This window comes from Microtus pennsylvanicus, chromosome 4 (genome assembly GCF_037038515.1).
Source record: "Microtus pennsylvanicus isolate mMicPen1 chromosome 4, mMicPen1.hap1, whole genome shotgun sequence".
Lineage (NCBI taxonomy): Eukaryota > Metazoa > Chordata > Mammalia > Rodentia > Cricetidae > Microtus > Microtus pennsylvanicus.
The window spans coordinates 105,285,033-105,312,783 of record NC_134582.1 but is presented as its reverse complement, the minus strand read 5'-3'; the positions used below and the strand labels follow the sequence as shown (position 1 = coordinate 105,312,783).

Genomic DNA, 27,751 nt, shown 5'->3' with positions numbered 1-27,751 from the left:
AAATTAGTGGCCAAGTTCACATCAATGACACTGGCACTGCTGGAGAACTTAGCTATGCGTGTGGTCCATTATTCAAATAAATCACTCTAGAAGCTGGATCATCTTGTGGCCCCTAAAAGTGAGTGTGTTTGCCAGCATCAACAATCACAATGCACTGAATGGCAGCAGCTTGTGAAACATCAAACACAGCGCATGTAGCTCTGCATGCATGTACAGGCGTCAAAAAACAGCAGGAAGGTTGGGCCCAAACAGTCATGAAATTAAAAATTATTTTTGCTTACTTACTTAACCTAACAGCATCTTTAAATTTTTTGCCAGAAATATGCCAATAAGTTGATAATTATCAGAAAAGAGATCTTCTGAGAATCAATCTCTGAGTATAACAGGAACAATGAAAGAAGTGAATCTTAGCTTGGGACCTGTATATGGTTCCTGGAACCAGATGAGCTAACACTGACCTAGGGAAATTTCCCACTAGTATTGACATGCTGGTCAACACTACCAAGTTAGTGTTAAACAGGGGTACAGAAGTATAGGCACATGAGATGGTGAGATTTATGAATCAACTGCAATTCCAAAACACTCCTAGTTTAATTCTATAATCAGAATCATGTGTGACTGGATGGATCACTACCCAGAGCTGCTGGCATTTAACTGAAGTGCAGTCATGGTGACCACCGAGACAGGGATGATGTCAGGCACAGCACTGGATGAATCATGCTTCTACCAACCAGAAACTACAAAACCAAAATGTATGTTAAAAACAGAGAGACAACGTGTCACGCAGCATGGGAAGGAGCAGGTGGGGAAGGGGAGTTGGGAGGCAAGAGCTTCACAAAGAAAGTTAGAGAGCGGCCAGATGTCAGAGGTAGCGGTTCACTTCACTGGCGGTAGGTGTACGTAGGTTGTCCTAGGTTTAACTGAAAGTGTGTAGTAATCCATGGCAGCACACCATGGTGATGGTAATGATCTTAATGTAGGTGGTGAAGGTACTGCTGTGGCAGTTGTTCCCGAGGGTCACATTGATAGTGATTCTGACAGTGTGTGAGATGATGGTTATGGTAAGAGAGAGAGGTATGGATGGTGAGCATGACAGTGATAGCAATGGTGGTGGTCACAGTGACAGCAATAGTGAGAACGGTCATAGCCATAGCAATGAGGGTGACAGCAGACCCTGAGAGCTAGGGTTTGGTGACAGTGATTGTAAGGGTGATAATAAGAGTGACAATATTAACAATGGTGACAGCGACGACGATGGTGATGGTGGTACTGAGTGTGACAGTGAGTGTGATGGTGATGGCACAGTGATTGTAGTCGTGGAAGGGAGTGGCAGCTGCTGGCAGTATTTATTAAAGTGCCTGGAACTGTACCATGTTGATTAACTCACTGGACACCACTACTATGACAAAATGGCGATTTATTTCTATCTCACAAGTCAGTGGGGAATAGAGATGAGGATGGCAGTGCCCAGGATGTGGGAAAGCCAGGCTTCAACCTCAGGTATTCTGAACTGATGGATAGACAGCAGAGAATGCCACTTAGGAAATGGCCTCATTGAACCTTACAAAGTGGCTTTGTGCCAGGAAGATTCAGACTCAAGAGCAGCTTGAACCCAAGGGGAGTCATTCTCATAGAAAGGACAGTACTGAGACAGGAATATCCAGGGTGTGATCCACAGGTGAACAAAGGGAAGAGCAAATGACTCTGGAGTGGGAAGTCTATTGAAGCAGAGACCCCCACAGATGAAGATTTTGTCGGGGTCACTGAAGCTGTGCAAGTATCTGGAGATGAAAAGGGGTTCAGGCACCAAGCAGAACATGGAGACAAATTAAGAGCTGGGGGTGGGGCTTTTCTAATACTGTTGTGAGCCAATGCTCACTTAATAACACTGCAGGCAGAGCAACAGAAGGGACAGGGTCTCATGAGTGACTAGATAAATAACGGGGGGAGAGGGAGGTCAGATCTGAGAGAAAAACAAAGCGTTTCTGGGAACAGAACAGAGTCTGGAATTGGGGGACTATGGCAGTGACTCACGGCAGGCCCTAGAGCCTCTGTGTGAAGTAGATGTTCATTCTGAAAGCTGGGGAAGTCAACATCTTTTGCCAAAAATGAACCAAGAAGGAAAGCGAGCTACAAAACTAGAGGCAGCCGGCACTCCCTGGGTCAAAGCTTAAACAATTAGGACTGCACATAAATTTAAAAATTATTATCTACAAAGAAGTCATTTAAGTTTAGGTGATCAAATTGGAATTGTACAATACCTTTACATTAAAACTACAATCATAATATAATTTGCATATTTAATCAACTACATATCAGAGTGATGGTCAAAAGCAACAGGTAGAGCAGTCAGAGACACAATATGAAGTATATAACATACACTGTACCTTTAGGTGACAATGAGGTTCTCGAGAGGTTTAAATGCTTCAGTCCCTTTGGGAGTTTGGCAAACTGAACACTTAAGGAGGACACACCTGAGAAAGGAAGACAGATTATTAGAATTTCAAGGACTTAGAAGCATAACTGTTTTACAAGGTATAAAAATTAAGTATGATTTCAAGAAAGTGGACATGCTTTTCTATCTGAAGTTAGGGCTTCTTTTGTAGTAAATCTCTATCAAGCCCCCATCCCTTCCTTCTGTGCTATCCCCCAGGCTGGAGAAATAGCAGACTCTAATACATACAGTGTCTAAAACGTTATCCTTACATATTCCATGTTATAATGCTGTTCACAGCAAAGCCATGACTCACGAACTGACCCAGTCAGTGAGTGCTTTATATGTAAGCACAAAGACTTGAGTTTAATCCCCATAAACTACATTTTTAAAAACCCAGAAACAGTGACACACACCTATCATCCCGTTAATGAGGAGGCAGAGATAGGTAGAGTCCTGAGGCTTGCTGCCCAGTCTTGCCAAATAGACAAGTTTCAGAGAAAAGGAAGAGCTCCAATCTCAAAGAAATACAGTGGGCAATGCCACTGGAGGCTGACATTTGGCCTCCGTAGCATAGGCACACACGCGTGCACATAGGCACATGTTTGCCACATACAGACATAAACATACAAAAATAACATTATGATAAGTATGCAGGTGACCTGTTACCACCTGGGATGTGTTCTCAGAGGTCAAAGTACACAGAACTAAACAAGCTATCCTAAACTAAGGGACAAAGTCTTAAATCCAAGCAGCTATACAGAACTTCTGTCTCTGTCTCTGTCTCTCTGTGTCTCTGTCTCTGTCTCTGTCTCTCCCTCTCTCTCTCTCTCTCTCCAGGTAAATAAGACACAACTCCTCTAGGGAGGGAGATTCAGAGCCTTGCTCTTCTTTGTAGCCTCTGTCTTAATGAGATGATCTCTCTTTGGAGTGAGCGGATGCAATTTCATCATTGTCAAGAACAGGGTACCTTTAACTACTCAAGTAGCAGCTCTGCTATTACCAGATGAATTCCTGTACTCAATTAGCTTAAGCCTAACAACTTCAAACAGAGCAATGTTTTAAACTCCATAAAGCTGGGTTTTAAGGCTCAGGATATCTCACAAAGAAATTCTCGTATTTAAAATTCAGTGTCTTCCAAAAGTTCACAGTAAGTGTCGGGAGGAGGGGCGGGACTGGAAATACTAGCTCACTCACTCAGGAACTGCAAGGAAATCGGTGCTCTTGTAAATAAAATAAGGAACAGATAAGCCCTTTCTAAAGTCCTTCAAGCAGCCTGAGGCCATGGGTGAACCATGCTCCCCACATGAATTGTAGGCTATCTAAGAAAAACCCCAGTACCAGACATGTTACTATTTGAGTTATTGGTCAGGATAGTCCAAGTGTTAGGCTATTACTGTTGTCTTTGGTTACCTCTCGAGTTGAAGATAAGTACCTACTGCCAAAGACACTACTACATTCTTCAGTGTAAGTAGAAGATTCAAACTAGAGCTAACCTGAAAACCTTTAACTTGCCAAGGCAGGGAAGCAATCTTATCGAACTGGAACATCAATGAACTATAACAATGCCCAGCATGGCAAGATATCCCTATAAGTACAATGGTGGCACTCATCTTGGCAGCTCCCAATAACTGACTAATTGAACTTATGGTCCACTCAGCAGGAGGAACATTAGGCCTGGTACTAGAAACCTAACTAACTACCCAAGACTAGTGAGATTATGAAGCTTTAAGGAGAACCTGTCCTGTCACCTTAATAGATCAGCAGAATTCCTAGCTGCACTCTCAATCTATCGTTATAGAAACAGGTAAGTGTAGCTCCCACCCCATCAAAGCTTCTCTTCACAACAAATGCACACCATTACAGAAAACCACAACAGGTCATAATGAGTACACAGCTTCTGCACCTAAGGCTCAAGGAACATTACCCAGCAGGGAGCAAAAAGATTGTAAGAGCCAGAAGAGCAGAATGTGTGCCATGTGTCTCTAGAAATGACAGGGACACTACACTCATAATGGGTCACTCACACCTGAACAACGGTAATATCAATAGATATCTTAATGAGAAGGGGATAGCTCATGGGATCCCACCATTAGACAAAAAACTACAGACAGCTAATGACTGCTAAAAGAGGGAGAGCTAGCCTCTTCAAGGAATGAGTCCCTTAATTAGTTAGTCAATACAAAGTGGCCAACCCTGACATCATATACACACAAGTTACACTAAAGGAATCAACAGGCCTTATTTACATATGTGTGTGTGTGTGTGTGTACCAATAATAAAAATGCAAAATCAACTGGGGAAGGAAGGACATAGGAGAGGCATAGAAAGATTGACAGGAGGGCAGGGAAGGAGGGAGGTGATATAATCATATTTAATTTTTAAAATTAATTCAAAAGATTGTATAGGAATATAAATGTTTCAAATATTCAAAAGTCAAAAATGGAGATGAGGATAGGGAAATGAGTAGGAGGAGAGGAGGGAGAGGAGGGAGAGGAGGCTGAAGTTGAGATGCAAAATAAATAAATTAATTCAATTGAAAGTCAAAAGTGACTTATCTGAATAAAAATATCATATGCTAAGAGACACACCTAGACATGTGTTTAAAGTCAAAAATGAAAAACATAAAAAATATACAGCAAAATAACAAACACAAAGAAATACTGCATTTATAATAAAATAATTTGGACTTTCCAAGGAGATAAGTATGAAATTTCGCCAATGAAGAGACTATAATTATTCTAGTCTGTTATGTTCTGACCAGCATACTGACAGCTATTAACTGAGTGACAGAAATTAAAACACATGTATTTCTACACATAGGCACACACATATACAGACAGAAGTCAAAACACATGTATTTCTACACACAGGCACACATATACAGACAGAAGTCAAAACACATGTATTTCTACACATAGGCACACACATATACAGACAGAAGTCAAAACACATGTATTTCTACACATAGGCACACACATATACAGACAGAAATTTTTTCTCCAAAGTGCACTTTGAGCCCACATGCATCAGTGGTGACATAAGTTAAGTCATGAGCAGACTGTGTTTCTTTGGCTCTGGTTTCAGGGTCAGGGTGTGTTTCTTTGGCCAGCCCTTTTACCCTACAATCACTGTAAAAGTAATAACTATCAGAACAAAATTCTCTCTGCTAAACATTAGCATTAAACCTAAATTTTGTTGTGTTTGAGTTGATTTCACTTATTTTTACTTTCTTCTTTCGGGAGACACAGTTTTGAAACATTTAATAACAAATGGGTATATGTGTCAGGAACACATTTGACACATCTAAATTTGTGAATGCCCACACTCAAAGGTAGAAATGGACCATATGTTTTAGGTATAAATGAAGTGTGTGCTTTACATAACCAGACATACCCACATGTCTGTTTACTCATTACCTATAAACGCATTTTAAAAAAGAAGCTACCCCAAAAAGAATAAATAACAAAGCAACATTATCTTCGGAACTACAAGAGAGCAACCCAAAGCAGCAGAAGTGATAAATAACAAATACATGCAACTTCGTGCTGTGTAGTCTGAATTATTTTTAAATGGGTCTAACAGTAAGGAGAATTGAACTCTTGATCCTCTGGGCCCCACCAGTAGAGTATTGTGATCATAGACATTTGCCATCACAGTTGTCTTTAAAAGATACTATTATTTTTTTATCATAGAGGATGAAGAGGTTATAATGAATTATTATTCTGGATGGCTTAAAAACTTCAGAATAAAAAACAAACAAATACTAATTACAGCCCTTGCTAAAGTTGTTCCTGCCTCCCTTGGTAGAATATGACACCCATTAAGACAGTTTCTTCAACAAAATAAAGGGATGAGAGGTCAGAGGAGAGGAAGGAAGGGGAGCGAATGGAGGGAAGAGAACAGAAGGAGAAAAGGAAGATACATACATACATACATTCATGTAGACACACACACAAGTGTGATGTGCACCCTGAGGAAGACAAGAGTGAGGCACTGGTGGTCTGGAGAGCGCCACAAGCTCCACACAGAAGCCTTTGGCACAGTTCCAAAATAGAGCCTCAGCAGGTACGAAAATGCAGGTGTTGCCAGGCGAGAAGAAAGAAAGGGAGATGCCCTACGCTTGCTGAAGCTGGTTTCCCAACAGTGTGAGAGAAGAAAGTGATCGCAAATGAACAAGGTCATTACAGAAAGGTCAGGGGACATGATGAACCTCCAGAGCTGTGAATTACAACCAAGTTTACGACTTTCAGCCTCCATTGGAGATTTTATTACTAGACCTTCCTAAAGATTTTTTTTAAGTATGTACAATAAAGATGTATTTCCTCCTCAAAATGCTACTGTTCTAGCTTCCTCTACTTCAAAGCATTTTTATCTAATGAGAAAGTAATTATAAGATGTTTCATATGCTAATTTGCTATCCATCATTATTATCTGCCATACACAGGAAAATTAAGTTTGACATTGTAAATTTAACCCCATTAGTCACATGTGCACTTAAAAGCTTAAAACACCGTATACAGTTTCAACATTGGGCCACCCTGGTGTCACTGAGATTCACACAGTGAGAAATGGGATCAATAGGCCCTGGCTAAACTAAAGCATTATGTTAATGAGCTAACAAAATTCTGTCTGCAAGGCTCTAGCAACGTGATCCAGGGAAATAAATGTAAGTCCTATTTCGTATCTATTAGGAAGCACGCAGGGACCACTGTGGCTCCCACCACTTGCAGAGCTGAAACAGGCTGATGGACGAGATTTCAGAGCAGTTTGGTTTGGAGACCTTACCTCAAAAAGCAAAACAAACAAAACACAAATACATGAAGATAGGGACACTAAAAATATCAAATCACACTAAACCTTCTAGATTTCAAGCTGAAGAGATGCTTTACAATGGTAAAGAGCAATAGCTGCTTTTCCAGAGGACAAGTGTCAGTCCCTAGCACAGAGCTGTCTACACCTCCAGTTCCAAGGGATCAGATGCCCTCTTCTGGCCTCCATAGGCACCAGAGATGCACGTGGTGCAGAGACACACATGTAGGCAAAACACCCACACTCATAAAATAAAATTTAAATCAAAAAAAAAAAAAAAGGTAAGATTTCGGCCAATTCCTGTTGGAAAGTGGAGAAAAACTAACAAGAGTTAATAAGCAAAATACAATAAACTGTTTCTATTTTTCCAAATAAATGAAAGCCAGGTGTGATGGCTCATACCTGAAGGCCAAGCACTCAAATGACCAAAGCGGGAAGATAGTCATGAGTTTGATAGCAGACCGGACCATGTGGTGAGTCCAAGGAAAGCCTGGGCTATAAGGATATAGGGCAGCAGGCCTACAGGAAACAGACTAAAGAACTACAAGGGTTACAGGGCCACTAGGCAACTGGGCTAAAGGTCAAAAGGGCTACAGTGCTTACAGGGCTACCCGGGATACAGGGTCACAGGGAAACAAGGTTACAGGGCTACAGGAAAAACAGGGCAACAGGCAAATAGGGCCACTGGGCAACCACAGGGTACGGGATTATAGGGCCTTGTAGAAAGACAAAAAGAAAGAAAATACAGCTTCTGAGGGAGGAAGGGAACAAGAGGAAAAAGAAAACAGATTGAGAAGAAAGAATTTGCAAATTAACGGATATTGGTGAGTGGAGAGGAAATAGACTCAACCTATCTACCTTTTATGTGTTCTGAAATTCAAACCCATGACCTCTAAAAAATATTGAATTGCTTTACTCTATTTAACAATAAGGATATTAAATGTGGATAAAACAATTAATCAAGGAAAGCATTGTTTTATATCTGCCACAGAGAAACTTGACATTTGAAGCGTTAGAGAGATTTCAGAAAATCCTTCGACACATAATGGAACAAACTAACTTGTTCAAACAGCACAGAACTGCTTAATTCTACATCTGAAGGGAACCTGTATAACCAGATCCAAAACCCACCATGCACAGTCCAATTGATCCACTGACCAATGGTGAGGCAGGAAATCACAGGAGGGAGTCTGCACACAGGGTCTCTTCCATCCTTGTCCCAGACACACAGAGACACAGCAGTTTCCTCACCCTTAAGGCATGAGCAAGAATATCTATACTGTATCTTCACTAGGCCATGTCTGTCATCAAATCAAGTAGAGTCGGAGAGACTCTACCTGTTTCCTAGTGCTAGGTGACACAGCTCTGTCACAAGTTGGGAGGAGGGGAGGTGGCAGAGGCAACTTCAGAAACCTGATACACATCAAAAGACAGATAATAAGAAGCCACCAAAGATGTAAACAACAATCCCAAGAGCTATTTCAAATCAGAGCCACAAATGACGGTCGGAATAGGCACGTTGGGTCAACGATTGTAAAATAAACAGCATTAAGTGGGAATCTAAATCATGTTTAAGTAAAATAATCAAACTTGGAGGTGCTGTGTGTAATTTCCACTCGGCCACATTCACCACTGTTCCAGAGCTGGTAGAGAGAAGAGCTGCTTCTCCTACAGACATGACGACGCCCCGGAGAAGCCTGCACTCCAGCCTGTGTGCTTAATTTCAGCCTGGCCTCGTGCTTAGGTGGCTGGCCGTGTGACTCAGTTTTGGATTCGGCCTCCACCTTCCTTCAGACTCCCGACTTCAGATGACGGACTTTACCCCGAGGTTCCGTGTGAACGCTACCAGGGGATCGCTTGCCACACACAGCAGCATAGTAAAGGCAGAGCTGCCTCGGCGCCCTCAGCTCAGCTGAATAATTAATCTTCATCGAATACCTAACACTGGAAGATGAAAGGCCCTATTCAACAAGGCTGGAAAACATTTCCAATAGCAAAGAAAAACAAAATGTTCCCTCCGGAGATGGTGCGATTCCTTCCCAACCCCATCCGTCAGTGTTTGCAGACCAAGGTGGAGAAGTCAGCCCCAGCTGCCCTTCCTGTGGCAAAGGCAGGCACTGCCTTTGCAGCTCAGGAATGGAACGCTTTCCTTGGATTTCCCTTTGTGTTTTACAGTGGTGGGACGGATCCCAGTGCTTCACGCACGCCGGGCAAGCATTCTGCCATACCCCAGCCCCAGATGCAAACATGTGTGATGAACCTTTCTCCTCCCAAATCTGATCCTTCAACCTCACAGTAATTATATGTTCAAACCTTATGAAGTATTAAAAGATATGTGATAGGTACAAATTTAAATTGGTCATCAAGATTCTGGCCCCCTCTTAAATGCTTCCTATAGAGCAAGACAGACCCATGACTGTAAGAGGGGGTCACCACTTAATTTTTTTTTAAGTTTTTGGAGACAGGGTTTTTCTGTATAGCCCTGGCTGTCCCAGAACTAGCTCTTGTAGACCAGGCTGGCCTCGAACTCACAGACATCCGCCTGCCTTTGCCTCCTGTGTGCCACCACTGCCCATCCTCACCACATGACTATTAAATCAGGAGATAAGGGTTTGTATTGATACACACTCCTGTACTCTCAGAACTTCTGAGGCAGAGACACGAAAGTACAAATTTGAGATCAGACTACACTACACAGCAAAAGTCTTGTCTCAAAAAACTAATCAAGGCCCCAGAGGGTATGTGTTGAGTGGGTCACTCTATCAGACAGGTATGTGAAGGAAGCGAAAGCTTCTGAGGCCGGTTCTAGCTGGTCCCTAACACAACAAACTGCCCTGTGAGAGGGAAGACACAAACAAGCAGCCCGTTGGATCTGGGAGTGGTCTCCACCAGAATTGAGCAAGGGCGCACAGGGACCCTGAGCCCTGAAGCCCCAAGGGAAGTTACTCTGCTGCTGACCAGTGGTGAGGAGGACCGAGGGTGAGCATGGGCGGGACTCCACCTGGGTGTGGGGAGAATTCCTTAGGTGTGGGAAGGACTCTGGGTGAATGTGGAGAGTTCCAGTTACATGCCAGGAAGACTCTCAGTGTATGAGTGAAGGCCAGTGTGGAGAGGCCTCCAGGTTTGTGTGGATACGTATGGTTCCGTACCTCTGTCCTCCAGCGGGTTCCCGGCGAGGTTGATCATGTGAAGGCCTGAGTTAGGATTATGCGCTAGAGCACTGGCCAATTTCTGTGCAAAATCTCTGCAAGGAGACAAAGTGGCAGGAGTAAGGAACAAAATGCAGACTGCTCAAATAAGACATTTCAGGTTTAAAATGGAATAAAACTGAAAGAAAGAAACTCTCCCTTACAGTTTTCCATATAGGGCAACAAGGACAGCTCAGGGACAGATAGAGCTAGGGACAGAACACTTGCCTACGTGAGGAAAGCGCTAGGTTCAAATGCCACTCTGTGGGTGGGACACAGGGAGAACAGACACACACAAAATATTCAATTCGTTTTGATTTGACAAAACCTCACACAAAAGAGCAGAGAAAAAGCATGATTGCCCTTTGGGTTACCTATGAATGCCCCCCGCAATGGATCATTTTGTCCCCATGTAATGGTCCTACTTAGGAAGGTTGTGGAATTCTTAAGAGGTGGACCCTCACTGGAGGAAGTGGATCACCAGGAACCAGCCTTGTGGTTTTGAAGCCGGACCACACTTCCTGTGGGCTTTTTGCGTCCCGAGTACAGACAATGTGACCAGCTACCTCAGGTTCCTTCTCTGAATGAAGAACTGGATTCTCAACTACCATACCAAAAGACCCCCCCCATCCCACCCCACCCCTAATCTCCTCACCCCCCACTCCATCCACCAGCTACCAGAGGTTTGGTTATCACTTCCAGTTAGAGATACGCTGCTGAATGCAGCTAACAGTATCGTTGACCCCTTCCTGTTTTTTAAAAATTCCACAGCAATCCTGTTTTCTTAAACATTCTAGTAGGCTCTTCACTCTATCTTACTTCTTATTTCTTGTAACACGCACAGATGCAAAACTGATTATTTTAATTACTGAGTTAAAGGCCGTCATTACTAGCACCTGATTTTGTACAAAAAGAAAAATCACTGTTTTAGCTTTATTTTAACCTGAAATAGCACACTAAGTGCTGGGGTGACAAAAATACCTGCCTTGCTCATTAATAACAAAAAAAGCCTTTGTTCTAACAGATTCTACCTCGTGCTCTTTAGAATAAAACTCGGGGGTGAAGAGTGGGAGAAATGACTAAAACTGATTACTGTAAGAAAATCGCAGGGAATCCGGTATTATCACTACTACAGTAGGAAAAGCTGGGCGGGCATCTTCAGTGAGACACGTGTTTTGTAAGGACAACACACTCATCATCTGCCTGCTCTCACAACCTCAGTTACTATCTCCATTTCAAAGGAAAAGACGCTGAGATGTAGACTTCTAAATTCCATGCTTGAAGCTTCAGGCACTTCACTAAGGCACATACTCTTAACCACCACACTATGGGCCCTCAGAACGTCCCACAGCACTGAAGCAGAGCATGCTATCAGATGCTTAGCTTTCATGATAATGACGGTATCATGGACTGATTGACTGGTGTGTGTTGTGATTTGACTGTGAAATTTACCCCATCGGCTCATGTATCTTAACATGTGCCCCTACCCCCAGCTGTTCGGGAGGTTGAGGAACATTGGGCAGTTGGGGGCTTTGCTAGCCAATGCAGGGCCATAGATTTGATGATATAGATAATAGCCTGGCCTTTGTTCTGCTTGCTGACCCCTGAAGCATATAACCGCCACATGTGTACAATGGCACCTGCCTTCCACTCCAGGGTCCATGATACACTGCATCTGTGTCTATACTGAGCCTTCCTCCCTCGAGTTGCTTCTGTTGACTGACTATTTTGTTACCATAAAAAGATTCATATGTTTGGGTTGGTTTTTTTGTTGTTGTTGTTCATTTTGGTTTTTTTTTCCCCAGAAGGAAACACTATTTGTGTACACTTGAATTTTTTAAAAGATCAAGCACTAATCAAAAGGACAAATGACATAAAAGTTTAAAGCAACATGTTTACATATTCAGGAAAATACTCACGTTCTGAGTCCAGCATTTTCCAACACCAATTCTTCCAGCCGATTGGACCTACTCACCACCCTCAAAATCTGTTCACAGACATCTGTGGACTGTAACAGAGAACACTTGTTGACTGTCCTGAATGTCTGATGGAAGCCATTTCACTTGAGTGCTATAAATATACGAATCTATGGGAATATAAGCAAATAAAACTCTCATCCATACACATTCACTCAAGAACTAGTCAGAGAGCATCTCCGTCATGCACCACCATGACAACCATGAGAACACCACAGCACAAAATACAGAGTCTCCAAGTGTACTACTCCTCAGAGAAGGGACAAGAATTCTGCGGCCTGAGCTAGTGCTAAGCCCCACACCTCCACTCATGGAGACATACCCAACAATGTGATGGCTGCAGCAGAGGGTTTAGAAGATGAGTATGTCATGAGCATGTGCACCCTAATGAATAGAGTTGATGCCCTGATAAAACAGTCCCAGAGAGCTCCCTTGTCCCTTCTACCACATAAAGACACATCTATTGGAGCCATTTACAAACAAGGAAGTGAATGCCATTGCACAGTGAACAGTCCACTGCCTAAGTTGTGGACTTCCCAGCATCCATAACTGTGAGAAATAAACTTCTGTTGTATAAGTTGTATAATATCTATGGTATGATTATAAGCAGTCTGAATGGAGTAAGATAAGATATTCAACTATGATGCGGTAACAAAGACCCTTTTGGCAGTGCTACAAGTCAGCATAAGTCCCTCTCACCTTTTCTTTGGAAAAGCAAAATGACTTCCCTAGGCAGTGATGGACTAAGTGACAGTGATAATGACAATGAAGGTCTTGTTACAGTTTTCACTCTGGAGCTGTGTCCTATATGCATATGTCTTTACCAAACCAGTAGCAATATATTATTCTCTATTACAAATAAGAACTATTGAAGGAAGCTGCTCGTTTGTTCCCAACCATTTAGACCCAAAATAACCACATAGGAACTATATTAATTAAATCACTGCTTGGCTCATTAGCTCTAGCTTCTTATTGCCTAACTCTTACATATTAATTTAACCAATTTCCATGAATCTGTGTATTGCCATGTGGCTGTGGCTTACCGGGTCTGTCTCCAGTGGCTCCATGGCTTCTCCCTAACTCTGCCTTCTTTCTCCCAGCATTCAGTTTAGTTTTCCCCACCTACTTCTATTCCCCTATAGCTCTGCTATAGGCCCAAAGTAGTTTCTTTATTAACCAATGATATTCAGAGCATACAGAGGGAAATCACATATCAAAGAACAGTGAGGGATCGAGTGTTTTGTACTTTCAACCAGCCCCATCACGGTGTGGCTGGTTACTAGATTCACTAAAGTAGGAGAAATGTCAAAGAACTAAATAAATGTCTGCTTGCTAATAATATTTTTTAAATTATTTAAATTATGTGTGTGAGTACATGTATATTTATGTGAGTATCTGTGTCTGGGTATGTGTGTTTGAGTCCAGCTACTCATAAAGGTCAGAGATACAGGACCCTCTAGAGCTGGCATTACAGCTGGTTATGAGGCTCCTGGTCAGAAGTAGAACTCAAATCCTCTGAAAAAACAGTATGTGCTTTTAACTGTTGAGGCAGCTCTCCATGTTGTTAATGGTTTTTCATTTTTGTTTTTAAGTCACGTAGTTACATAATTATTACACAGGGAAAATGAATATTGAAGAACTAAGCCACATGCTTTTCATATTTGGATTTCTAAGTGTTCATATTTTTATACTGGCTTACTCTAAAACTCAGGTGTTGATAAATGATTTTATATAATTACATTATAACCACTGGGCAGTAGTGGTGCACGCCTTTAATCCTAGCAATTGGGAGGCAGAAGCAGAGGAATCTCTGTGTGTTCAAGGCCAGTGTGGTCTACAAGAGCTAGTTCCAGGACAGCCAAGGCTACACAAAGAAACACAGTCTCAAAAGAACAAAACAATAACAACAACAACAAAAACCTTCATTATAATCAGAGGCTTACTTAAATTGTTTATGATAGAAATAAAAGAGATGGCCTGCCTGTGTACCATAACATACAGCAATGCACTTTATAAAACAAACAGATCCATCTCCTCAGTGTATCTGAGTTCTCTGATTTATCTAGCAGCACGTCTAGCTGGCATATCCAATAACTGAAATACAGTCTGAAATAAAATATCCCAGAGCGCTTCAGTTGGGTAATCTTCACAAAAGGCTATCCTGGAAATACCCAGAGTCTCGCTGTCTAACTCTCATCTCCCTTACATGCTGCTTTGTTCAATTCAGTCCAGAAAGCTTGCCTCACATCGTTCCTGGGCTTTGATACATTCAAGTGAACTGACAACAAAGGCAAAAATCAACTCTACCCAAGCCAAGGCAATTCCCATTAGGCCGATAGCAGTGATCTCCCGTGTCTTGGCCCTGTGTGTGCAGCTCTTTGTTTCGTGATGAATGTGTAAGGAGATTGATTGAGCTAGGTGTTGTCATGGCTTAAAGTGAGCATCTGGATCATGTTTTAGCAGGAATTATTCTAAGTTTTAAGAGCAGTTTAAGCAATCATGCAGAGTCCTGGCTAGCTAGCAGAGCATCTAGAAAATGAATTTACCCAAAGGAAGCTTTGAAGATTAAGTGTCCATACTGAGTGTAAACACTGTAATGAGAATATATTTAAGGGAGTGTATGCAGGTGCGGCCAACTCTTCTTTAAGGAGTCAGTAGAGCAGAGTTCTAACAAGTTATTCATTAATGGTGCTAACTTTTATTTGTGCCAACTACATGAAAATCAGTCTTTTCTGTATCCAAGAATGTACAATGGTAACATTTTTAAAGAAATGCATACACATACCTAGACATGAGCTAGAATATAATAATCATAAAAGTTATCTTGTCTACCACATTCACAGTAAAGGATCAGAACAATTCATTTGTAAAACTAGGAATATCATAGATCTTTAGGCTTATTTGTAGCTTTTTTTAAACATTTGACATTTTGAAATGAGATGTGGCCTTTATAAATAAATACTACAAAGCTTCATGAAAGAAAAAGTTGAAAAATAGTGGAGGAGGGCATGGAAAGAACACAAGAGCCAGAGGATGGAGAAGGATGCTGTAAACGCTGTCCCACTATGCAGCTCTCATCTCTCTTACGTGCTACTTCATTCCATTCAGTCCAGAAAGCCTAAATCAGACATTCCTGGGCTTTCACACATCCCAGTGAATTGACAGAAAGGCAAAAGTCAATCATACATACAAACCGAAACCCCTAAATAGTAACAAGAGAATTAGCAAAATAAGTAAATAAACAAAATATACATAGAAGCCTAGAACAGAAATAATGAACCAAATACACTGCTTGGTACAGCCATGTCATTGATGCAGCTCCCGGAGTTACAAACCCAGAAAGCCAAGCAGACACCAGCTCTAAAGCTGTTTTATATAGTCTACAATACTACACAGAAAGATGGTCATCACTGCATACTGTGTACTTGGAAGTCTTAAAAATGCCCTTTCAAAGATGGACACTGTAGCGCACGCCTACAACCCTAGCATAAGGGAGGAGAAAAGCAGGCCTGGACTATATGAAATATAATATGATACACATGGTTCAGACTAGGATTATAGCTGCTAATAGTCTTCATGAGAATCACACAGAGCATGTCAATCACTTTCTTCTTGTGGCATTTTGAGAAAGGTGGCTTTTATTGGGCTAGGAGAATCACCTTAGAAATTGTGAGCGTTAATGTAACTTCAGGGAACTTATTTTCATCATGAACTACATGCTACAAACCCCTCAACATGCTTCCACTGTTGGCTATTCCTTTAAGTGAGCTATCCTTTGAAAGTTGTCACATACTATCAGGAGAATGTGGCCTTTCCTTTAGCTTTGGGTGATGGCAAACTCTTTTCTTTTGCTTTCTTTTTGGTACTCACTGTGTCCACTCAGTGCTGCCTGCTGGGACACAGGACTGACCTGGGTTTGATCTTACACAGGTCTTGTGCAGGTGACCACAGCTGCAGTGAGGTCCTAAGGACAACAGCCACGCCACGTGCAGAAGTCAGCATCCCACAGCACTCTCATCCTCCGGCTCTTACACTCTTTCCACCCTCCCTTGCACGATGTTTCATCTATTCTCTTTTGGAAGCTTTGTAGTGTACTATTCACAAAGGTCACATTTGATTTCACAATGTCAAATGTTTAAACACAAGCACATGTAAAGGTGGGGGATTCCATTCAGTGGAGATGTGCTTGCCAAGCATGGCCAAACCCTGGCTTTGATGCCTAGCACCATGTACATAAATGCAGATGTATTCAGTTTATAAAGGGACAATAAGTCCTCAGAAGCTATCACTCTATTCCTGCTATCCCAAGATATCTAAAGAAGCATTTAAACTCTTCTACTCTTTGTTTTCCCAGGATAAAATCTCATATATTGCTTATATTCTTTTTTTTTGAAAAGTTAAAAATTCCTTAATTTTTTATTCCTGGTACCACTACCACAATTTACAGGGCAATATACCTGATGTAATGAAAAGAAAAAGAAAGACAAAGCTACAACAGATAAAAGACCTCAGGAATGTACATCTAATTGACACTACATTGCATTAATCAATAGCTGCACTCTTTGCAAACCGCTTATATTCTTAACACTCAATCAGTTACAAGAAAATGATATCAGGAAGGAACAATGATGAAATACTAATATCAATTGACTGAATACCTTTCTGTACTGGGGAGTTGGGAAAGTTTCAAAAATTGCCTAGCTAAAGCCTTTTTCAAACCTTCTCAGGGATCCATTTTGAATATCTTATGCTTGTATGATCATTTAAATGAATTGATAAAATGTGTCTTGGCAAGAATCTGTTCTGGTTCAAAGATCACTTCTCTTTTCTCCAAGGTCTACCCTTTCCCACCTGTAACTGCTATGGGACAATGGTCTTGTGCCCTGTAAAGATTTGTCAGTGTATTAGTTTAATAAAATGCTGATTGGTCAGTAGCCAGGCAGGAAGTATAGGAGGGGTGACAAGAACAGGAGAATTCTGGAAAGAGGAAATGGTCAATCTGCAGTCAACACAGAGGAAGCCAGACACAGGAGAAGCAAGATGAGAATGCCTCACTGGTAAAAGGTACCAAGTCAAGTGGCTAATACAGACAAGAATGGGCTAATTTAAGACGTAAGAGTTAATAAGAAGCCTGAGCTAATAAACCAACCAGTTTATAATTAATGTAGACCTCTGTGTGTTTCTTTGGGGCTGAATGACTGCAGTATTGGGCAGGGCAGAAACCTCTGTCAACATGTAATCTCTGCTAGCTCAGTCCTAGAGATGGTCCCACCCCAGGAAACCTGAGGCTCCCAATCCCATGTCCATCATTGATACCTGCTCATTCATGGAGGGCTTCCCTATTCTATTCCTGGTGCCCCAACCCCATCACAATCATGTAAACAAATGGCTACCTAGCTGGGTTCATTCCCAACCTACCCAGTTCCACATCAGTTTGTTTCTCAACCTCTTTACTAGTCTGTAATGATGATTATGATAATGTAAGAGTCAACAGTTGTGAAATTCCTAGATAGTCAGGGCCTGATTAAAAAACAAAACAAAGCAAAACAAAATCTGCTCACTGTGGTCTCTGTGAGCTCATCTCAGCGAGGGCAGATCAGTTTTATGATTGGGTTCTCTCATTCATTTGTTCAGTGATTTTACTCTATAATTATGAAATAAATTCTGACCAGGCAGATACTTTAGCAAGAAGCTACAATACCCATGCAAGACAGGGATGAACATGACAGCAGCTATCACACAAGAATTGAGGTTCAGGAAGGTTCTAGATAACTCATCTCCACTCCCACAGTCTGGTTGGAAGAGTCATGGTAAGAAACGCAGGCTTCTGACTCTATACTCTTTACCTATGCCGCCATGGCTCCTAACGGCCCCCAAATGAGTTCAGCCCATTTTCAAACCCATGATGCCCTAAGTCATACCTATTCTAGGCAATTCATACACATGAGTAACCTGTTCACAGGCTCCATTTCTGCAAAGTCCTTTCTCAACCCAGCATCTTTATTAGAAAAATCTCACCACCAGATTCCTGCTTCTATACAAAAAAATCTAAATTATTTCTCATCCTAAATGAAGTATCTGAGAAGTAACTTATGGACAAGTATCTTTCCATATAGCAGCTTTGACTTGGTCTACTTTCCAACAGTTTCTATTACCAGAGCAGACCAAATATTTGTCTGTTCTATTTAATATGAAAAGCAACAGATTTCACTTTGGTTTTATTGTGTCTATACATAAATCTCCTACCTAACCAAAAAAAGAAAGAAAAAGAAAAAAGAACATATATAGAATTAATATTAAATATTATAATCCAATCAGACCATGTCTACCTCTTGATATTTCCTGAAACTGCTCTCTCTCGTGGGAAACTTGGTGGTGATGAACTGGAAGGCTGAAATATAAAGCCAGCTGTTTGCAGTTGTGCAAATGAGACTTTAATAGCTTTTGCCAACTGAATGAGTGTGTACAGAAGGCAATACTAAATGTGCCTTTCTGTTCTAAAATTGCCCGAGGCAACTGAGAAGAGGAGGGTGAATCTCTCTGAAGCTCTCACATCACAACCTTCTCAGTGTTATCCTAATCATTCCTAGGAATGAGATCTCCTCAAGAAATAGAATGTGTGTAGCTCACCAGCACGGTACCAAAATAAAATCTTTCTGACAATGAGCGAGCTTTTGAAATTCAGCAAAGCTGGGCGATGGTAGGTGTCATTTTCGGTGACTTACCAGCTTAAGATCCTTGGAGGACAGTTTGGTGAACCACTGATTATATTCCAGGGCAGCAATGATGGGGATCAGGTCTCTAGAAGCAAAATTAATAAAGAACATGAGCATGGTCCTGCAGCATAGCTCCAGTGACACTGCATCTTTAGGGAGGTCTGGTGGTGCCTGCAGGCCTGTCATTTCATCACTTCTGGAAGAAGGCAGTTAGAATATCAGAAGTTCAAGATCAACCTTGGTATATAGCTAATTCAAGGCAGTCTAGGACTTATGAGGCTCTGTCTCAAAGAGCAAAACAAAGAAAACTAAGACATTACATTTTTATTTGACATATGTGTGTGTGCGGGAACACATGTGCCAAAATTTATGTGCGTAGATCAGAGGAATCCCACACTCAAGAGTAGACTCTTCAGTTCTACCTTGTTGAGGTGAAGTTTTCTGTCTCTCTGTTGTGTTATTCAGGCCTGAGAGCTCCCAGGCAATTCTCCTGTCTCTGGGAATCTGTCTCCCATCTCACTGTGAAGTGCTGAGATTACAGATGAATGCTGCCACATCTGCATTTACCATGGGTTCTAAGAATTGAGCTGGGATCGCCAGGTTTATGCAGCAAGCACTTTTACCTACTGAGCTATGGTTCTTGATCCTCCAAACAATTTTACTAGTAAACAATTCAGTTCTCTGCAACAGATCATCATACAGCAAAATACAAGCAGAATCCCACAAAATTAAAGTAAATCATCCCCAGCACCTCCAATTCCAGCTTTCCAGGAGAGAGAAGCTGATGCTAGCATTCAGAAAGAAATCACATCTAACACCACGCTAATGGGCTTGTTTCCTTAGAATTCTTCATCGATTCACAAGCATCAAGAATCTCATGTAGTCTCTGAAAGGTTGTTCCCCAAGCAAAGATAATGCCTTATCCTCTCTGATAGCAAATGGATTCTTGGTGCTCAGTGAGAGTCCTGCAACCATTTGGTGGTTCTTACACTTCCCAGCAGTGATCCCATCCTTGAAATAGAGCAGGTGTAATTATCTCCAGTGCTCCATACAAGCTCAGAAGCTATGGGGAAAAGGTCTGCATGTGAAACCCTGCCTCTGCACCATTTTCCCAGTCATTGGCCCCTACGTATTCCTTGCCTACCACACATGGTACTGCCTAAGCAGAATACCCTTCACTGCGCTGCAGTGTTTTGAAAGTTCGCATGTCGTTTGATGCCGTCACCACACAGCTCCTCTTCTGTAGACCTGCCTGTTGACCCCACCCCAGCATGGTGTGTGCCTCTTCACTTAGCACTTAGCTCTCTTCCGTTCACTGCCTTGGCATCTGACTTCTACAACCTCAAGCTGTAAATCTTTGAAACTTAAGCTCCAATTTTAGTTTTGAGTTTGATAACGCACAGACGCTGCAATGTCGCCTGCAACAGCAAAGACGAGTGGAAGGTGGAAAAAGCTGAGAGATGCAGCTGACCTGAGAGCTACACAGAAAGGGCCTTGGCCGACCTGCAAACAAGCCAGGAGATTACTGTCATGTTTCACAGACAAAGGCATTGATTTGCAGAGACAGGAAGTGAGGCTGGAACAAAAAGATAACGAGACTCTTTTCTTTATTAAAATGATTTTTCCCATTTGGAGGAGACATATTAACCATATAAAACAGTAGAGTTCACTGTGACATATTTGTTTATGCATGTAATGTATTTTAGTCATATTTACCTAGTCTCCCTATTACTTCTTACCTCCACTCCAGCCTCCTCATGACCAGCTTCCTGTTCCCCGGTAGAGCCACTTCTACTTCCCCGCTGTTTTCCCCCAACTCCACCCGCTAAGCTCAGGTTCAACACATTAGGGAGAAGGGAGAATACATGATGCTTGTCTTCCTGAATCTGACTTATTTCAGTTAACATGGTGAGCTATGCAATTCCATCCATTTCCCTGCATATGATAATGATATGATTTCATTCTTCTTTGTGGCTGAGTAAAATTATACTGTGGAAATGATCCATGTTTTCTGACCTAGTCTTCTATAAACAGACACCTAGGCTGATTTCCCAATACTTGACTACAATAGATATGGATGGATAGATAGATAGATAGATAGATATAGAAAGATAGACAGACAGATAGCCAATAGATACAAAAATAGATGATGATGATGAAGATAGATAGATAGATAGATAGATAGATAGATAGATAGATAGATAGATAGATAGATAGATAGATGATCAATGGATACATATATACATAGATAGAGATGATAGATAAATAGATGATCAATAGATACATAGAGAAGATAGAAGAAAGACAGATGATCAATAAATACATAGATAGAAGAAAGAAAGAAAGAAAGAAAGAAAGAAAGAAAGAAAGAGAGAGAGAGAAAGAAAGATGATCAATAGATACATAGATGAATACATAGAAGATAGAAAGATAGACAGATAGATAAATGAATGGATGAATGAATGAATGAATGAATGAATAAAGCAGACATCACTGCTATATTCAGGCTCTGGTTCCAAAGAGTTTATGCCCACGAGACTACAGCCTTTGCCAGATTTTGAAGCACCATGTGTGAGCTTATCAGACATGAGTGAGAAGATGAGATGCATCCTCACAGCTCAGCAAAACAATGCAAAGAAAGGAGCAGGCGCATCCACAGGTTCCATCTGCCAGGTTTTCTGCTTATTCGTCTCTTCCTTAACTTCCTTCAAGTTAAGGTTATTTTGAAGTTAATATTAAAATCCAGGCTTGGTGACTCATACCTGTAATCCCAGCATTTGGGAAGTAGAGGTAGGAGGCAGTTCAAGGTCAGCCTTGACTAGAAGAGGTCATTTGATGTCAACTGATAGGCCAAGCTCAACAAAACTGAACAATACAAAACAAACCATTAGAAGGAGACAGCCAAGTATCTTAATACCAACAGTAAACACTGCTCCAGTGCTTACTAAATACTGGGTAGGATTACTGCGTGCTGAAGTTTAAGAGGTGAGTGATTTGTTCTCCTGGCCCTCCCCACAATGCCGTGAATAACAATAACAACTGGGGCCATGCCAAATACTAGGAATGTTACAAGTGCCCTTAGAACACAGGAACCAAGTAATTCCACCTGGAGCAGATGGGCACAGTTCACAGGGCTCCTAAGATGGGAAGGGGCCAACTAGGCAGAAAGAAAAAAACAGAATACTTCAAATAATTAGGGACAGACGTGTGCAGGCATAGGCGACTGTCTGTAATTCAATCCATTCATATATTCAGTAAGTGCCAGCCACCACACATGAATCGGGGAGGGGGTGGGGCTTAATGTAACAATGAACATAGCATTCAATCCCTGCCCTGTAACAGTGTCAGCCTGGTACAGCCTAGCCAGCAACCAGGGAGAAGAAAGCAACTATATTAAAGGAAAGAAGCCACATGGACCAATTCAAACCCCAGCAGCCACAGAAAAGCCAGGCAAGGTAGTACACATCTGTAACCCCAGTGCTGGAAGTCTCCAGGGACTACTGTCCAGGGAGTTCAGACAAAACAACAAACTTCAGGCTCACTGAGACAAACCCTGTCTCGAAAAATACGGTGAAGCAACTGAAAAAGACATCCAGACATCTACCACTGATCTGTCCGCATGCCACATAGATACCACACCACACCCACATACCACCCCCAACACACACAGACCACCACTGATTTGTCCACATGTATACCATACCACACACACACACCCACATACCACCCCCAACACACACAGACCACCACTGATCTGTCAACATGTCTACATGCATACCACACCATAGACACACCCCCGCCACACACACAGAGACTCAAACATCCAAATTACAAAACTGGGCATAAGATCTATAAGATCCAAACAGATATTTCACCAAAGTTTATACATTTACATGCATCAAACAAACACATAAGAAGGCTCAAGGGACCAACCATAAGAGAAACGCAATTCCAAGCCAAAATCAAAGACCCCATTCCCCACAGGTGTGCCCCTGATGTCAAAATGTCAGGCAGCACCAAATGTGGATCAAGACACAGCAGAACTGGATCTGTCTGTTCAAAAGTGACCTGTGGAAAGACAAATGGCATTCTTGGTGCAGAAGATAGCTTGACTCTCTGTCTTGAGATTTTATGTACATGTCCTGTGACCTATTTATTGATCTAACTCCTGAGTTTTTGCCCAACCTAAGGGAAAACTTACATTTGCACCAAAACTTAAATGGTCTTATTTATCATCCCTGTATTTATCATCATCAGAATGTTAAAAGACCACAGGTGTCCTTCAGTGATGGCACATGCATTGGAGGCTAGGTTAGAAGAGACCATGTTCAGCTTCTGCCTGGCTCTGGCTCTTGCAAGCTCACCCACAGAACTTGGGTGCTTTACGAGGAAGCCGAGACTTCAGGAACGGGCCACATCTAGGCCTCGCAGCAACCAGCTAGCAGACACCAGCCACCAGAAGAGTGAATAAAGAAGGCATCACTGTGAGTTATAGCTGTAGTGGCTGTGGGCTATTAAGTTGGGAGGCTCACCACAGAGCAACACACAGCCACAACACTTGCTATCTAAGAACTAAGGTTTGACAGCTGCATAAAGAAACCTGACTGGAGGAAAACAGCTTGTCAGTAAAGAGATTTTTCAAAAAGCTACTATCTGCAAGGCTCGGGGGATGTACCCAAGGAAGCGCAGGGTGGGAGCATCAGAGAGATGGGCGGGATGGGAGAAACCTCAGGGGCAAGGATTGTTCTGAGGTTAGGAACAAGAAGCAGGAGGAAATAGAGAATTCTTCCCAAGTTGATTCACAGGATTTCCTCCATCAAATTATGCATACGTGGTTGCTAATCTTGGTTGTCAACTTAACACACTCGGGAAGAAGGAGTCTGAATTGAAGAGAAGGAACCTGAATTGAAGAATTGCCTCCCTTGGACTGGCCTGTGGCTACGTCTGTAGGATATTTTCTTGGTTGTAACTGAGTAGGTGTACCCAGTCCACTGTGGGCAATAACAGCCCTAGGCAGGTGACCCTGGGCTACATAAGAAAGGTAGCTAAGCATGAGCCGGCCAGGAGTAAGCAGTGTTCCTCAAGGTTCCTGCCTTGAGATCCTGCTTTGGCCAAGTAGACCCTCTCCTCCTAAGTTACTCTGGACCATGATATTTGATAACAGTAACAGAAAACCAAACTAGAACAGCACATTTCCATCACAAAAACCAAAAGATTGGGGAAATTCTTGCAACTCAATAGAGTGGTAGGGAAGAGGAACTGTGACTAGGAATGGAGACATACAGCCCCAGAGAGGCAGAGGCCTCTTTCTTGATCTAAGTAGTAGACATAATGGCTGAATTTACAATTATTTGCGTCCTGGTACACATCTGCCCATTTTCCTCTATGGGAACCACTAAAGAATGGCCTTAACAGCATTGTGCATTAGTAGACAATAAGCTAAGTAGAACGTCTGCCCAACAGCAGAATGGATCAACTATGCAATGGCCTACATTAGAATGCAAAATGGAAACAAAAGTGAATGGACCTTTGCTGCCCATGCCACCCTGAAAAGCCCCCATGGCTTCCATAGCTTCACATGCCACCCTGAAAAGCCCTCGTGGTTTATTGCTGCTTGTGCACCCTGAAAAGGTCCCATGGCTTCCATTGCTGCAATTCACACTGAAAAGGCTCCACACCTTCCATATTTAACAATTTTCCACCTGGCAAGAACATGCAGAGAATGGGGAGACTCAAATCTGGATAGACAGATGCCTAGACAATACTTCAGGAAATGATTATGTCAAAATTAAGGACTGAATGGAACCCTGAATCTCAAGTCAACATGACAGCTAGGGAAAGAATGAGAGCAGCGATGGGGAACTAAGTCCTGCATTCAACATGCGGCATCAAGGAGTCAGCAAGGAGAAAGTACTGGGAAGTCCCATTTAAACAGAAACTATACAAGGCAGTTCGTGACGGTCTTCACTTCCTAGAGCTTATCCTGGAAGGCTTTGTCAGAACTTAAGAGATACACATGCAAGCAAACCCCAGACAAAACTCTACTGGATGATTTCACAGTTTCTCTCTCTGTCTCTCTCTGTCTCTGTCTCTCTCTCTGTCTCTCTCTGTCTCTCTCTGTCTCTCTCTCTCTCTCTCTCTCTCTCTCTCTCTCTCTCACACACACACACAGCACAAGCCCCTTGGTATATGAAAATTAACAAGTAAGACAGAATTTCAGTGTGGTTGTCATATGCAATTCCCTGATGATGGATCTCTTATTTAAATATATAAGGCTATTTGTGTTTCTTTTGAGAAATATCTTTCTCTTTTATTCACTCATTGATTGACTGACCACTTGGGTGGTTGATTGTGCTGTTCTTTACATACCCTAGGTATCACACACCCACACCCACACCCACACCCACACACACCCTGAAGTTAGTATCCTTTCAGAAAAGGGTTTGCATGCACTTATAACTTGACACGTGCTTGGAATTTTGAGTTTTCAGACAGGTCTTGTATAGCCCGGAGGCTCTTAAGCTACAGTGATCCTTCTGCCTCCACCTCCTTCGTGCTGGGATTATAGGTGTGTGCCACCATGCCTGGCTATGTATAAAGTGCACAGTCAGATAAAGGCTCCTGAGACATGGGAAAAGTAGTGGGCTTATGCTCTTCCCCCAAGTCCAGACAGTGTGTGATCCGACAGTGTGATTCACAAGCCCACTGTCATAACAACTGCCTCCAATTCAGCAGCAATTAATCAGCTTCCTACACTTTCAACCTTCGGCCTCCTCTACAGAGAATTCAGGTGTGTCTGCACACTTTCAAATCAAAGGAACTAAATCCCTTTGAGCACATTTAGCCAACCACTTGTTTTCTCATTTTCCAGTCAACACCACCAAGATGTATTCTGTTTGGGGCTTTTTTGTTGTTGTTCGTCTTTTGCTTTTTTGTTTTGTTTTGTGATAAGGTCCTATATAATTCAAACTGATCTCAAACTTTCTATGAAGCCAAGAATGGCCTAACGTCTAACCCTCCTGCCTCAGCTGGGATTATTTGCCCTATCTTTATACAGTGCTGGGGACTAAAGCCTGGGCTTTGAGCATAATAATAACGGAACTACATCCTTAGCTCTCTACGATGTATTTCTGAAGTGATTACTCAACTAATAAAAATTTACTTTTGTTACTTTGAACAATAAACTAAAATGCTCAGTTATATGGATAACCTGCTCAATAGGCTGAGGCAGGAGATTGCTTGAGGATAGGAGTTTGACAGCATTCCTGACATCAGAGGGCCACCACTCTCTTCTTGAATAAGTTTTTTGTTGTCATTGTTTTAAACTTAAAAATAAACGACTTGCCTGGCATGATGGCACACAACTGCAAGCCCAAACAAAGGCTCAGAGAGGTGGCATGAGAGAGCGCCTAGCCCTGTTACTCCATAAGCTCTGTATATACACGGAGTGGCTACACATAGAAAGGCAGTGGGAACCTCTGCCACAATGGTACCGCTTTCCTGACACTGTCATAGCTTTCCTGGAAGTGATTTAAACTATCTCCTACCATATTTACTTTATGAATGAAACTTGAAGAGCCTTAAAACTTAAAGGGGTCCTAGGGAAAAGGCTGAGTGGTTAAGGTTCTTATGCACATGAAGGAATACCAGAGTCACATTCCAAGCTCACACCTAAATACTGGGTGGATCCGGAGACCCACCTGTAATTTCAGCCTCTTAAGTTGGAGACAGAATTCCCCAAAAGAAGCTGGTTAGTAAGAACAGTCTTAAGGGTGAGCTCTGAATTTGATTGAGAGACCCTGCCTCAAAGAATAAAGCAAAGAAAGGTTGAGGAAGATGCCAAAATCAACTTTGGGCCTCCACATACACAGTTCTGTGCATACACCATGTGCACACACATGAAAATAAGAAAAACAGTTAAAAAAAATATTTAGGGCTGTAGCTAAGTTTGTCAGAGTGTTTGTCTAGTGTACAAGGTCTAGGGTCCTGCTCTAGTATCACACAAAGTGGGAATAGTGGATCGTGCCTATAACCCAGCACTGGGGAGGTAGGAACAGGATCAGAACTCTGAGGTCATCCTTAGCTGCACACCACGTAGCCTAAGGTACATAAGACTCTGTCTTGCGGGTGGGCAGGCAGAGGCAGGCATTCCCGGTGTCCTAGTTTACAGAGGTATGTCCTGTTCACTCTGAGTTTACAGCATCCCGCAGAAACAGTTCTCAGATATCCTCAGGGGGTAAAAGCAGTCTTTAACAATCTTCTGAGCAGCCAGGCTATGATGGTGCGCACCTTTAATCCCAGCACTCAGGAGGCAAAGGCTGGTGGATCTGTGTAAAGCCTGGTCTACAGAGAATTCCAGGACAGTCAGGGTTACACAGAGAAACCCTGTCTTGGAAAAAAAAAAAAAAGACCCATAAACTTCTATATTGGGCCAGAAAATGTCTCAGCAGGTAAAGGTGGTTGCCATAAAAGCCTGACAACTTGAATTCAATTTCTGAAACCTATGTCAAGATGGAAGGAAAGATCCAACATCACAAAATTATCGTTCAGATTCCATGTATATGCCTCGGCATGCATGTACACATATTTCCAAATAATAAATTTGAATTTTTTTCATCTTCTGAA

At 42.1% G+C, this 27,751-nt stretch overlaps 1 protein-coding gene across 10 annotated transcripts in view; it reads right to left on the bottom strand.

Annotated features, from left to right (window-relative positions):
* Positions 1–27,751, bottom strand: part of Carmil1 (capping protein regulator and myosin 1 linker 1) — a 261,760-nt gene that overhangs the window by 95,412 nt on the left and 138,597 nt on the right. For all 10 annotated transcript variants that reach the window (XR_012910397.1, XM_075970038.1, XM_075970042.1 and 7 more), the window contains 4 exons: positions 19,136–19,211; positions 12,354–12,442; positions 10,396–10,490; positions 2,388–2,474 (listed from right to left, as the gene is read on the bottom strand). Coding sequence is in view for 9 of the 10 variants with exons in the window: in XM_075970038.1 (XP_075826153.1) it covers positions 2,388–2,474; positions 10,396–10,490; positions 12,354–12,442; positions 19,136–19,211 (347 nt within the window). In the remaining variant the exon portion in view is untranslated. The remainder of the gene's footprint in view (positions 1–2,387; positions 2,475–10,395; positions 10,491–12,353; positions 12,443–19,135; positions 19,212–27,751) is intronic.